We start from the raw sequence: 14,751 nt of genomic DNA, 5'->3' as shown, positions 1-14,751 counted from the left end.
CCTGACCTTCCTCTTGACAGCTCGCTCTCGATCTCTCTTCCCGGCCAGTTTTCCTTACTGCTACTTCTCTTCCTGCTCTCTTCCATATTCTTTTTTCCTCTACTCTTTCATCCTTTATTATCACTGCTAATGATAGTGATATCCTCATATTTTTGTTTAGCCCTAATGATTATAGGGTCACAGATCTCTGATTTTGAGCAGAGTTGAAACCTACAATGAAAACAAAATGCTTCAAGCAAAGAATTTTTAGTAAATAAAATGTTATGAATCTAGGACAAAGATGAAAAAATGCTTCTTGGAAACAACAAACAACTGCGAGTAAATTGGACAGAATACAATTCATAGATAAATCAGGCATATTTTATTTAGAGAAACTGAAAACGTGGGGCACTAACAAGGATATAGCCAAGAAGTTAACCAGTAATTTGCAGAGGGAAGGGGGAAAGTTCAAAATCCATGCTCATTTATTTCCTGTATATACTTGTACAGTCTCATAATTGTAGTACGTAGTCTTAAAAGGTGGTTATTAGGATTGCATGGGTTTCTGCCTGACTCTCAGGATGGTGGATTGCATGTTCGTACAGACTGGAATTCTGCTCATCTCCTGCTGCATTCTGACTGCACAGTGTGCACAAAGTAAGAATCTTATTGATTTTTTCATAGGTTGAAAAAACATTGATTATATTTTAATTAGAAAGTAAAGGATTGTAGTAGTAAGCCTAAAGAATTGACAGATATTACAAACAGAGATTCTGTTTTATTTAACGTTTGTAAATATGAAAATATATTGCTTAATCGTGCTTATTTTTACAAATGATAATTTTTTTCTCTCAAAACTAATCTGTTTTGTCACTAATCCCTAAAAATAGAAATATAATATATGATATGTAATAGCAAATAGTATGCAATTATAAAACAATACTAATAAATGATATTGTAATAATAATACCATATGTAGCATTAAAAATCCCCTGTGACTACAACCAAGGATGTGAACAGCCATGCGATCATGCGGAGTGCCTTGGAAATGGATTACTGCAGATGTAGTTAGGTGAACATCTCATGCTGTAACATTTGAAATCCCTATTGATCCATTTAAAATTTGCTCTATTTTTTAATATACTCTGCTTTATTTTCAATTGAGGTTTTTCTCCATTTACTTTATCATTGTTTTTCTTTTGGAATGATTTTCTGTATATGAAATCCAGGATAGGTGAATTAATAGAGAGAGTAACTGGATTAATGGTTTCTTGAGGGTATGGCAGAAGTTATTGGGGTGAAATGGGGACCTAAAATCAATGATTACAAGAAAGAAAAAAAAGTTCTAAAATTGATTGTGATGCTGATTATGTAATTCTTCTTAATATGATTGAACTAATGAATTGTATCATGTATGAGTTGGAAGCTAATAAAATCTGTTTAAAGGAAACTATATGAGGGGACATACAAATTACACTGGGTGGAGGTGAGCTTTAGTAATATGCATTTTCCCTGGGCTAAGCCAGCATAGAGCAACTCTCTCTGAGTAAGTGCATCCAGTGGTGTCGCCTGGAAGGGTTCTCTCCGGTCACAGTGAAATTTTTCATAAAAGCAGTTCACTTAAACTTGTTTTTTGTGTGTGTGATAGTCGATTTAAAAGAACAGTGTGTGGCTGTGAAATTTTGTTTCCTGCTTGGACAAAACAGAAACTATTGTAATGTTGAACACAACTTACAAGGACAGCACTATGGGGAAAACTCAAGTGTATGAGTGGTTTTGTCACTTAAAAAAAAAAAGGTAAAATATCAATGGATGGCAAACCTAATTCTGGATGTCTGTCAGCTTCCCAATGGACAAAAATGTCGACCCATAGTGCATTTGGAGGTTGTTCCACTGGGTCAAGCTTTCTATTTAGAGGTTCTGAAAAGATTGTGTAACAGTGTGTGGCCAAAAAAGGCCTAATTTGTGGCAAACAGGACTGGTTTTGCTACAAAGCACCTACTCACACAGCCATTTCAGTGCACCAATTTTTAGCAAAAATAAAAACCCAGCATGCCTCTTGCCCCATGCACCTTACTCACCCGACCTCGCTCCTTGTGACTTCTTTTTGTTTTCACAAATGAAGAGGGACAGGAAAGGACAGAGATTTGACGACATAGAAGAGGTAAAGAAAAAAAAAGAGAGAGGTGCGGTCAGCCATCCAAACAGAAGAGTTTGAAAAATGTTTCCAAGAATGGAATCTCAGATTTGACAAATGTACTCATTGTAATGTAGAGTAGAGTACTTTGAAGTATTAATTGTAATGGAGAGTACATTTTATACAAAAATTTAAATACATAGATTTGAAAAAAAATTGGTATCCCCTCAAATATATAAATTAGCCTCTAAAATTAGCTACACGTTTATTTGTGTCACTATTAGTGTTGTGGTGAAGTCAGTTATGATTCATAGAGACCCTATGTACGTACTAGAGAAATAAACACTGTCTGGCCCATCCCCACAATTGTTGCTATATTTGAATCCACTGTTGCAGCCACTGTATCAGCCCATCTCATTGAAAGTCGTTCTCGTTCACTTTGATTCTCTGCTTTATCAAGCCTGATGTCCTTGGCCAGTCATTGTTCTCCGCTGATTATAAAGTCTTCACACTCTTGGTTCTAAAGAGTAGCATGACTGAATCCTATAATGTAATAATTATATGCATTATATTGCATTATAATACCTTCGTACCCAGAGCCATCAGGGAAAAATCATTCGGTGAGAATAACAGAAATCAATGTAGGATAGAAATATCGTGCACTTCACTTACAGCTTTCCAACAACTGTAAAATCTTTTCTCAGTTCAAACTGCTGATAGGGATACTACAGCCCTAGGACAGGCGGTGTGATTCTCCAGGGTATTCTTGGAAATATGTATTTTTTAATAATTAAGCATTGGGGCTTTGGTGCCCGCTACCATCAGTAAACTATTAGTATAAAGAACATTTATTCTATTTGTCTAAACCAGGGTATGTTGAGATTGAAGGGGCATTATAAATAATCATGCCAGGACAACCAGCACATACCAGGACAATTCTAGAAAAATAAGTATGCATGTTAAACATATTTGAGTATGCTTTATATATCTCCCCTTATATGGAATATATCAAATATAGTTGAAAAAAATTTTAATGGAAATATCAGCTATCCTTTAAGTTACAATATGGTGTTTTGACTGTTTTTAAGCCATGCTTTAAAAACCATCAGTTACAAAATAATGGGATAAAATTTTACTGTGTTGTATATCTGTTTTTTGAAGCATAGTGTTTTAAATTATGATATTTGAAGATTGCCAGAGTACCACAAAGTTATTTTCATTTTTAAAAATTGTTTAGCATAAACATTTTTCCTCTCATGCAAAAATTTTCACATGTGTATAAGCCTAGTTTAAAACATTTGTTTGTGTTGTTGAAGAGTTTCAAATTTTGTTATTTACAGTCAATTGTACATCAGTGGCTGACTTTGATGATTGCCGAGGGAACGTAACAGATTTCTGCCCAAAAAATAGTGTTTGTGCATGCAAAGATGGACAGCCTTTTTGCAAGTAAGTGGTTATATATACTATTGAAACAGCAAGCATAGTATATTGCAAGCAATTATTCACTTTTATCTGTTTTCTTTATAAAATGACGCAATATTTATTTTAAAATAATATTTTATACTTACTCATAAAGACTAATGAAGTTCTTATACATAGATGAACCTTGGTGACATTATGTTTAATGAAATAAGTCAGACACTGAAGGACAAATATTATATTATCCCACTTATAGGAAATATCTTAGAATAGGCAACTGCATGGAAACAATAGTTTATTAGTGGTTTCCAGGGGTAGTTGGACGGTGGGAAGAAGAAATCAGTGCTTGAGAGACACTGAGTTCACATCGTTTACTGTGACTAGACAATGCTTATGGGGAAAGTTGAATGAAGAGTGAGGCTTGGGGAAAAAAGCAGAAGGAAGCAATAAGTTAAATACCTACTTTGGGCTGCATCATTTGCTGTACTTTTCACAAAAATGAAGAGAGAAATGTATATTTTCCCCATTTTACAAATGGAAAAATAAAAACACTGAGTGTTTAAGAAAGTACTGAGGCAGGAGAGTTTAAGAAGCATATATATAGCTAGTACATGGAAGGAGGAGAATACACAGCTAGATCTGGCTCCAAACACTATGCTCTTTTTATACCTGAAACCCCAAGCAGTCATTCTTCAGAATTTGAATTTCAACATGAAGGCCAAGCAAGTATTATCGTGACTACAATATAGACAATAGGTTTGTGGGTAGCAGCATAATGGAGGTAGAAAGGTAGGCCACAGCCTGTCTGATAATTTGTCCTACTGTAGTGGCTTACATGCTGCTATTATGCTGAAGCCATACCATTGAAATACCAGCAAGGTCACCCCTGATGGACAGGTTTGCGCAGAATTTTCACTCTAGAATAGAATTGGGGGGGGAGGGCAAAGCCCTTCTTATCTACTTAAAAACTTAGCCAATAAAATCATCATACATTGCAACAGAACATTGTCCGACTTGGTTGCTTTGGACATATCGCCAGGAGAGATCAATGATGGAGGAGGACATTGCATTTGGTAAAATGAAGGCCAGATAGAGTGAGAGAGACCCTCAGTGAAATGGATTAGTACAGTGGCCATAACAATGGACCTGAACTGGATTTGACACAAAGGCAGCTAACAAGGAGTTAGGGGGATTGAAGTAGTACTGTTTGATAGGAACAGAACGTATGGAACAAGAAGAGATCAGTGGTAGATCATGCAGACACTTATAAATTACATGATGTCTGCAATTTATTCTAAGTATAATGGAAAATTTAAAAATATTTTCAGCAAGATATGAAGTAATCAGATCGTAATGTATCTATACATCTGCAGTGAGTCAAATGGAAAGAAAACAAAAAGAAATATTACTAGTACAATGGCATCTATATCTTTTGATCCATTTTAAATTGGTTCTAGTTTTTATTATTTTCCTTTAGCTTTTCAACTGAGGTTTTTCTATGTTTGGTTTTATTGTCATTGTTTTTTTTTCTTTTTATATGTTTTTCTCTATACGAAATCCAGGATAGGGAAATTGGTAGAGATAATAACTGGATTAATAATTTCTTGGGATTATGACCAGGAAGGTGGGGAGCTAATGAGTATAAGGAAGAGGAAAATGTTCTAAAACTGATTGTAGTGGTGATTGCACAACTTTTAAATATGTTTCAAATATTTAATTGAATAATGTGAAATATATGTTGACAAAATGGTTATTTTTTAAAGTACCTGAAAACTATAAAATATTGCATAAAATTATCCTTCATAAACTGGAAGGTTTCATAAAGTTTAGATGTCTATACAGTCCAAAGAAATCTAAAAATTCAATGCCATCACCATCAAAATTCGGAAAGCCTTCTTTGTAGAAACGGGGAATCCAATCTTCGCAATTATGTGAAAGTGCAAAGGTCCCTCAATAGCTAAAGCAACCTTGAAGAAGAGGAAATTAGGAGGACTCACATGTCCTGACTTCAGAACATGATACAAAGCTACAGTAATTAAAACAGCCTGGTGCTGGTATAACAATAGGTAGAGAGAACAATGAAATAGAATTGCGAGCCCAGAAATAAATTTATACATCCATTATAGCTAACTGATTTTTCACAAGAGTTCTAAGTGTATTCAATGGGAAAAGAATAATCTCTTCAGTAAATGATACTAGGAAAATTGATTTCCACATGCAAAAGAATGAAACCGGGTCTAAGCTTCACCTCATACACAAGAAACAAATCTAAATGGATCAAGATCCTGAATGCAAAAGGTAAAACCATAAAATTATTAGGAGGAAATATAGAGATAACCTAGTTTTAAAAGATGGATTATCAGATATGACAAGAAAATCTAGAGCAGCAATAGACAAAATAGATGACTGGGACCTCATAAAAAATAAATACTTTGTCAACAAAGTGAAAAGATCATCCATGAATTATAGAAAATTCCAGGAACCATGATATCAATATCTATATCTGTATCTACCAAAAGCTCTTCCAAAACAACAAGAAAAAGACAAATAGGCCATATACTATGCTCGATGTCATTAACAATTAGGGAGATGCAAATCAAAACTACAAAGAGAGATTATTCCACCCCCATTAGAATGTCAATGATCATAAAAAATGGAAACCAAGAGATGCTAGTCAGGTTGCAGGGGAATTGAGATCCTCATTCTTTGCTGATGGGAATATAACTTCTGCTGTAGGGAAGTTTTGTGGGTCCTCAAAATGTTAAAAATAGAGTTATCATATGACCCCCAAATTCCAATCCTAGGTATGTACCTAAAAGTTTTGAAAGTTGGAAAGCAAACAGTAACTCTGGACTTAATGTTCACCGCATCACTTTTCAAAGTAGGCAAAATGTGAAAACAATCTAAATGCCCCTCAACAGATGAAGGGAAAAACCAAATGTGGTAAATGTATTCAATGACTATTGCTCAGTCATAAAGAGAAATGAAGTCCTGATGCACGCCACAACATTGATGAGCCTTGAAGACATGCTGAGTAAAGTAAGTCCTAAAAGGACAAACACACACACACACACACAAAGACAAATACGGTGTGATCTCATTTATATAAAATGTGCATCTACAGAACCCAAAGATGATCCATATTGGCAAGAAATGAAAGGAAAGAGAAAGGGGGGTTTTGACTGGAGGACATTTAGTGGATGTTGTTGGTAGCAGAGTAATTTGGAAACCGATAGTGAGCACAGTTTGTACAACATGAGGAGTGTAACCAATGCCACCAGATTATACATGTAGAAATTGTTGAATTGGCTAATGTTCTGTTGTGTACATTTTCATTGAAATAAAAAAAAGAATATTGACATCAGAAAAAATCCATCTAGCTGGGAAATCCAGTGGTCTGAAGAAGAGTCAAATTGATAGAGAGAGCTAGATGAGGATTTTCTGGCAATAATCCAGCAATAACTATGGACTGAACATGGTGGGTGGAAGAAAATGATTTCTTAGGTATTTAGGAAGTAACATCCATACAATTTATTAGCTGATTAGTTGTCAGGGTGATAGAGAGGAAAACCCCAGTGAAGTCTCAGAAGTTTTTCCTTGAGTAACTGGTTAAACAAAAGTACTTTCACCGAGATGGGGATGGCTTGGGAGGTGCCAACTGAATCAGAGAATTAATAGTCACTTTAGAACGTATCTATATAAGAATCACTTTGATAGATGTAAATAGAAAGGTGGTACATACAGTAGGCAGTTAAAAATGTGAATCTGGAGCTTGGAGCTAAGATTGGAACTAAAGCATACGTTTTGAACCTACCTTGATATGAAGAAGTGCTGGTGGCATAGTGGTTACATTTCCAAGGGCAAGGTCAGCACTTGGAAACCACTAGCCACTCCATGGGAGAAAGATGAGATTTTCTGCTCTTGTAAATAGGTACCGTACCTTGTTGCATACATACAGGGGCAGTTTTTTTAATTAAAAGATCATTTTATTGAGGCTCTTACAGCTCTTATCACAATTCATTCATCCATCCATTGTGTCAAGCACCTTTGTACATATGTTGCCATCATTATTTTCTAAACATTTACTTTCTATTGAGCCCTGGGTATCAGCTCCCCTTTTTCCCCTCCCTCCCACAGGGGCAGTTTTTAACCTGCCCTACAGGGTTGCCATAGGTCAGAATTGACTAATGGTAGTGAGACATTGATATGATAGTTTGGAAGTAGAGAGGATTCCTAAAAAAGAAAATAAAACTCCTGAGTACAGAATCTCATAGAATGCCCATTTTTATGGTGTGAAGAAAGAAAAGAGGAAGCGTGAATGAATGTGACTCAGTAGAAGCTGTTAAATGATATGAAAGGAGAAAACGAATAACTCATCTAACATTGCTTTGTGAGTTTAAGCTATATAAATAACTCTTCCAGGATAGGCTTGAACACACAGTGATACTTCAGTTGTCGAACTCAAATTGCTCCAAATTCATGTTGGAACACTGAAAAGTTCAAGAACTGAAAATATTTTTTTCCATAAGAAATAATGAAAAAACAAATAATTGGTTCCGAGGCCCCAAAATTACACTTATAATTTCATTTTTCTGGGACTTTAAATCACTGTGGAGTTTTTTAGCCTTCTCACATCACTGTCTCAGATACACTGCCATCATTGTCATCGAGTTGTTTCTGATTTGTTCACATTAACAGTCACCTTGCAACCTCTTTGATGATTTCAGTTATTTGTTTTATGGTTAATGATTTTACAGCTTTAATTACATTAGTTTCTTTAATCATATTAAAAAAATGTTGATAATGTTGACTTAGTCATGTCGTATTCAGCTGCCAAATCAGACAAGTAGTGACCTGATTCAAATTTTGCAATGATTTCTTTCTTTCTTTTTGTTTCAAAAGAAAATATTTATTACAGGATTTTATTAAATATTTAGTACTCCAAAACACACAAATACTAACTTTATAAAAATTCTATCATGTAAAGTGCGGTTGGCATCTAAGTTCAGTCTATGTGTAGTTTTGATTACTATTGTTTTTATTTATAGTTGTTCATTTTCTCTCAATTTATTAATTTTTGTAGTTAGCTCTATCGTGGGTTTCAACAGTTTTCCTTCTAGCTTTACTGCTGGTATCACTAACTTTGTGTGGAGCTATGGCTATGATATTTTACACAAATAAAGCACAATCATATCACTCATTAGTTTTAATGCACTAATGCAAGCACTATATGTTGTCTAAAAGACAGTCACAGTTAGACTGATGCATCACCCTTTTGTGTCCACTGCCAGATGCAACATGTGACTCACTCTCAGTCAGTATGGGGTTTTTCAAGTCAGATTTTCGGTGGACTATTGAGCAAAGTTACAACACCGAGTAGGCTTTTTTGTTTTGTTTTAAAAAAAACAAAACTGCTGTTTGAGTAATGAAAAGTTCAAGCTTAAAGCTGTTGGACAATGAAGGCATCCTTGGGTATGCAAATAACAGCAAAAACTCACTACCATCAAGTAAATGCTGACTCATCGAACGCCCCCTTGGGTTTCTGAGACTGTAACTATATACCGAGTAGAAAACCCAATCTTATTCCTTGGAATTGCTAGTGGTTTTGAACTGCTGACCATGCGGATCACAGCCCAACACATTACCACTCCCCCACCAGGAGCCCCAAATCTGTTATTTTTACCTGCCATGCTCTGTCACCACGACTCCTCCTAGCCCAGTTTAGGTTATAGTCAGCTCTGCACTGATGCCTGAAACAATCTATTAAGCGACCTCCCAGAAACTAGTTTGTTTGTTTTTTCCCATTCTATTTGTTCTCCACATAGAAGCATACATAATCATGTCATTCATCTGCTTTAAAATGCCAAGGATAATCCACTGCTCTTAGGATAATGTCTACATTCTTTAGTACGCCCTACAAATTTCTGCATTTTGGGGTCCTTGCTTAAGTATCTGAGTTTGACAGTCCCCACTGTACACCATGCTCTAGATATGACGGATGACAGTATTTTCAGGGTATGAAATGGATTATTTTCTCTCACCTGTTACTATTTTCATAGGCCATGATTTATATTACTCTTCTTTCCCTAGTCCAGCCACAACTCTTTTCCTTTGACAATTTCTTATTTGAATTTCAAGAATGTTCCGATGCTGTTGTTAAGTGCTATCAAGTTGATTCTGGCTCATAGAGATCCAATGTACAACAGAATAAAACAATGGCCATCCTGTGTCAATTCATATTACTGAGGATTTTCCTCTCTCTTTTTGATGCCCTTTTGATGCCCTTACCAAGCATGATGTCCTTTAGAAGGTACTGGTCACTCCTGATAACATGCCGAAAGTACATGAGACAATGTCTCCCATGTTCCCTTCCAAAAAGCTCTCTAATGGTACTTCTTCACAGACAGATGTGTTTGTTCTTGTGGCACCCCATTGCACTTTCAATATTCTTTGCTGACACCATAATTCAAAAGCATAATTTCTTCATTGTCCATTCTTATTCAATTTTTATCTTTCACATGCATACAAGGTGATTGAAAATACCCTCGATTATGTCATTAGTCCTCAAGGTGATCAGCCTTGCTTTTCAATAGCGGGCTTGCGCCGCAGATTTGCCCAAGGCAAGGTGGGACTTTTTTTTCTTGATTACTGTTTCCATAAGCACTGATTGTGGATCTAGGCAAGACAGAATCCTTGACAACTTCAATCTTTTCGCTGTTTATCATTATGTTACTTATTTTTCCAGTTGTAAGGATTTTGGTTTTCTATTCATTGAATTGTAATGCATATTGAAAAGTACAATCCCAATCTTCATCAGCAAATGTTTCAAGTTCCCACGTTCAGCAAGCAAGATTGTGTCACCATATCACAGGTTGCTGGTGAGCCTTCTTCCAATCCTGGTGCCACATTCTTCTCCATTTCATCTAGCTTTTTGGATTGTTTGCTCAGCATACAGATTGAATGAGTATGATGAGAGGAAACAACCCTGATGCACACTTTTCTTGATTTTAAATCTTGTAGTATTCCTTTGTTCTGTTTGAGCGACTGCCCCTTGATGGAGCATGAATCAAAATAAGGAGTTGCAATCTTCTAGTAATAATCAGAACTTGTAATTCACAAAGTATTCTAGACATCATCTTAAAAAAATGGAACACATAAATGTCAATATCCTAGGCACTACTGAGCTGAAATGGATTGGTATTGGCTATTTTGAATCTGATAATCCTACAGTTTAATACTCCAGGAAGGACAGATTCAAGAAGGTGGGTGTTGCATTTATTATTATTTAATGATATCAATAGTTATCATCATTATTACTCAAATGTATTCACTAATCACTCAGGTCGTTATTCATAAATTGAAGAATTCTACCAATTTCTTCGAACTGAAATTCATCAAGTATCAAATCAATATAAATGAATACATACTGAATGAAGATTGGGATCCAAAAGTTGAAGCAAAGAAGATGGAAGAATAGTTTGAAAATATGACTTTGAGAAATAGAGGAAAGAACTAGGAGGGAAAAAAAGAACTAGGAGGCAAAGGACATTTATAGAGATCTAAATGCAGCCATGTACATATGTAAATATATTTTTATATAATGATAGGGAAATAGATCTGTGTACATATATTTATATGTTAAGTATTAAGGTAGCAGATAGACATTGGTCCTCGACTCAAGTACTCACTCAATGCAAGAACACTTTGTTTTAATAACCTGGCAGTCTGTGATGCTCACCTTCCCGACACAATTACTGAAGACAAAATGGGTGCATAAGTAAATATGGGGGAGAAAGCTGATGGTGCACAGCTATCAAAAGAGATAGCATCTGGGGCTTTAAAGGCTTGAAGATAAACACGCTGCCATCTAGCTGAGAAGCAACAAAACCCACATGGAAGAAGCACACCAGCCTGTGTGATCTTGAGGTGTCAATGGGATCAGGTATCAGGCATCAAAGACCCAGAACTAAAAATCATATCGATGTGAAAGAAGAGGAGGGCAGAATAGAGACACAAAGCCCATGTGTAGACAATTGGACATCCCCTTAAAGAAGGGTTACAAGGAAGAGGCGATGTAGTCAAGGTGGAGTATAGCACTGATGAAACATACAACTTTCCTCTAGTTCTTTAATGCTTCCTCCCCCTGAATATCATGACCCCAATTGTACCGTAAAAATCCGGCTAGACCAGAGCAAGTACACGGGTACAGATAAGAGCTCGCAGCACAGGGAATCTAGGACAGATAAATCCCTCAGGAACAATAATGAGAGTAGCAATACCAGTAGGGGAATGGGAAGGTGGGAGGAGAAAAGGGGAACTGATCATAATGATTGACATATAACCGTCTTCCAGGGTGATGGACAATAGAAAAGTGGGTGAAGGGAGTCAGTGGCCAGTGTAAAACATGAAAAGAAACAATAATTTATAAATTATCAAGGGCTCATAAGGGAGCAAGGGGGGAATGAGTTGATATCAAGGGCTCAAGTAGAAAATGTTTTGAGGATGATGGTGGTCACAAATGTACAAATGTGCTTGACACAATGGTTGGATATATGGATTGTGATGTGAGTTGTACGAGCCCCCGACAAAATGATTTTTAAAACAAGAAAAGAAAAGCAAGGATGTCACCTTGAGGACTAATGTGTGCCTGACAAAAGTCAGGGTACTTTCATTCATCTCATATGCGTGTGAAAAGTGGACATTGAATAAGAAAGAACAAGAAAGAAATGATGCTTCTGAACTATGGTACTGGCAAAGAATATTGAAAGTACTGTGGGCTGCCAAAATACCAAACAAATCTCTTTGAAGAAGGACCACCAGAAAGCTCCTTGGGAGTGAATATGGGAGACTTTGTCTCATGTACTTCTGACGTATTATCAGGAGAGACTAGTCCCCGTTAAAAGACATTATGCTTGGTTAAAGGGCATTGAAAACGAGGAAAACCCTTAGCAATATGGATTGACACCGCAGCTACCGCAGTGGGCTCAAACATAACAATTGTGAGGATTGCACATGACTGGCCATTGTTTTGTTCTCTTGTACGTAGGGTCACTATGAATCAGAATTGACTCAAAGATACCTAATAACAGCAAGAACTCTTTAACCACAGTTGATTTTCCTTGCATTTTTCACTTGATTTTAAGGAAATCACTTGATCCTTGTTTTGTCTTTCTGTCTCACAGACCACTTCTCACATTCATGTTTCATTGGTTCACCTCATGTACTTAATTTTGGAGTGTTCCTGGGTTCCATCCTTTGTCTCCTTTATGCCATCAACATTAGCGACCTCATACACTCTTACAGTTTCAAATGCCATCTAAGCTGGTATATTTCATAACTCTAGATTCATAAGTCTAAAAATCTACTCAGAATTACCACTTGAATATCTATTACTCATCTCAAAATAAGCAATGTAGAAACATGAACTCCAGAGTTTCCACCACTATCACTCTAAATCTTTTCTACCATCAGTCTCCCTACTCAGTTGAATCTTGTTGGTTTTGCCTTTAAAAGGTGTGTTAGTCTGGGTACTTTGGAGAAACGAATCCACAGAGACTCATGTATAAAAGAGAGTTTTATATAAAGGTTAAGTGAGCATCAAGAAAACATCCCAACCCAATGCTGCCCGAGCCCACAAGTCCAACATTAACCCATTAACCCATATGTCCAACACCAATCCACAAAGTCCTCCTCCATCTCACAAAGCACACACAATGATGCTGAATGCAGGAGGAAAGCGGAGTCAGTGAATGTGTAGGCATCTCAGTGCTGACAGGGGTCTCCACACAGCTGCTCCAGCACCTAGGGCTGCATCAGACTAGGTCCATGTGGCTTCTCCTTGGGGATGTCTTGCAGGAAGTCAGTCTTGCAAACTGAAGCTGGGAACTGCTAAAGCAGCTGCACCCTGGTCCGACCATCAAAAGCAAGAGATCCAAGAACTAGAAAGGCGAGGCTTACTGAGCCATTTATCCCTCTGCCCTTCAATTAACCCCACATGTGTTTATCAGCCAGGTTGGCACAATAAACTCAAAAGGATATCCAGAAACCAACCATTTCTTGCACTGTAGCCATCTTGGTTCAAGCAAATATCATCTTGCTAGATTACTGAGCAACTTCATAATCCTCTTTTTCTACCCTTGCCTTCTACAGCTTGTTTTCAATATACCACAGAGCCTGATCTTTTAAAAAACAGAGATCTTATTACTTCGCAAAACTTTGTCCTAGGTCTCATGTCACTCACTGTAAAAAATTAAAAGTCCCTATAGTGAGTTATAAGATTTTCTGAGATCTAGCCTCTCTACCCCCATAACTTTACTCTCTCCCATTCTTTCCTTACACTGGCTTCTCCTTATTGCTCCTCTAACATGAAATCATACTCCCTTGCTTTAGTGTCTTTATGGTTGCTGTTTCCTTTATTTGGAATGTTATTCTTCTAAATTATTCTGTGGCTAACTCTCTCATTTCCATCGGTGATGTTTAAAATGTTACATTCTCAATTAAATCAGCTCATTGTTTTACTGAAACCTACCACATACCCTACTTCCCACATGGTCAATACCCCTTCCTCTGCTCTACTTTTAATTTTTATCATAGCCCTTATCACTCAAATATTCTAGATGATTTACTATGCATATTTATTTTTATTGTATAGTTCCCCAGATAGATTGCAAGCTCATTTAGGACATGGATCTTTGCTTTATTTAGTGGTGTACCTTAAATACCTGGAACAGTATCTGGCATATGGTTATTGTGTTAGCTGTCACTGTTGGCCAACCCGTGCACAATTGAATGAAATGCTTCCTGGTTCTCTACTTTCCCTAAGATATGTAAAGAGTTGGACCTTGGTGATCCATAGGGTTTTAATTGACTGAGTTTGGGGAGTATATTTGCCAGCTCTTTCTTCCTAGTCCATCATAATCTGGAAGCTTTGCTGGAACCTGTTGAACATCATAACAACAGGAAATCCTCTGATAACAAACTAGGAATCAAACTAAGTCCTAATACATGAAAAGCAAGAATTGTATCACTGAAACATAGTTACCTTAATAATGATGTTGAATAAATTAATAAAATAGTATTGTATAATATTTGATTTCTTTGTTATTTACTTCTAAACTTCAAAAGAAACGTACTCTGACAAAAGTATTTTTCAGTAAGAAATATATGAAGATGAATAAAATATATTTGAAAAATATGCTTTACCTCATTAAATAAAT

At 36.4% G+C, this 14,751-nt stretch overlaps 1 protein-coding gene across 1 annotated transcript in view; it reads left to right on the top strand.

Annotated features, from left to right (window-relative positions):
• The first annotated feature begins 528 nt into the window (after positions 1-528).
• Positions 529-14,751, top strand: part of LOC123522506 — a 43,013-nt gene continuing 28,790 nt past the window's right edge. Inside the window, exons 1-2 of the mRNA XM_045297370.1 lie at positions 529-636; positions 3,457-3,562. Coding sequence (XP_045153305.1) covers positions 537-636; positions 3,457-3,562 — 206 coding nt within the window. The 5' untranslated portion in view covers positions 529-536. The remainder of the gene's footprint in view (positions 637-3,456; positions 3,563-14,751) is intronic.

The sequence above is a fragment of the Echinops telfairi genome, unplaced genomic scaffold (genome assembly GCF_000313985.2).
Source record: "Echinops telfairi isolate 266 unplaced genomic scaffold, ASM31398v2 ScPeMD7_7419;HRSCAF=8457, whole genome shotgun sequence".
NCBI classification, from domain to species: Eukaryota; Metazoa; Chordata; class Mammalia; order Afrosoricida; family Tenrecidae; genus Echinops; species Echinops telfairi.
Note: the sequence above shows the minus strand (reverse complement) of the source record. Positions and strands in the feature narration are given on the sequence as shown.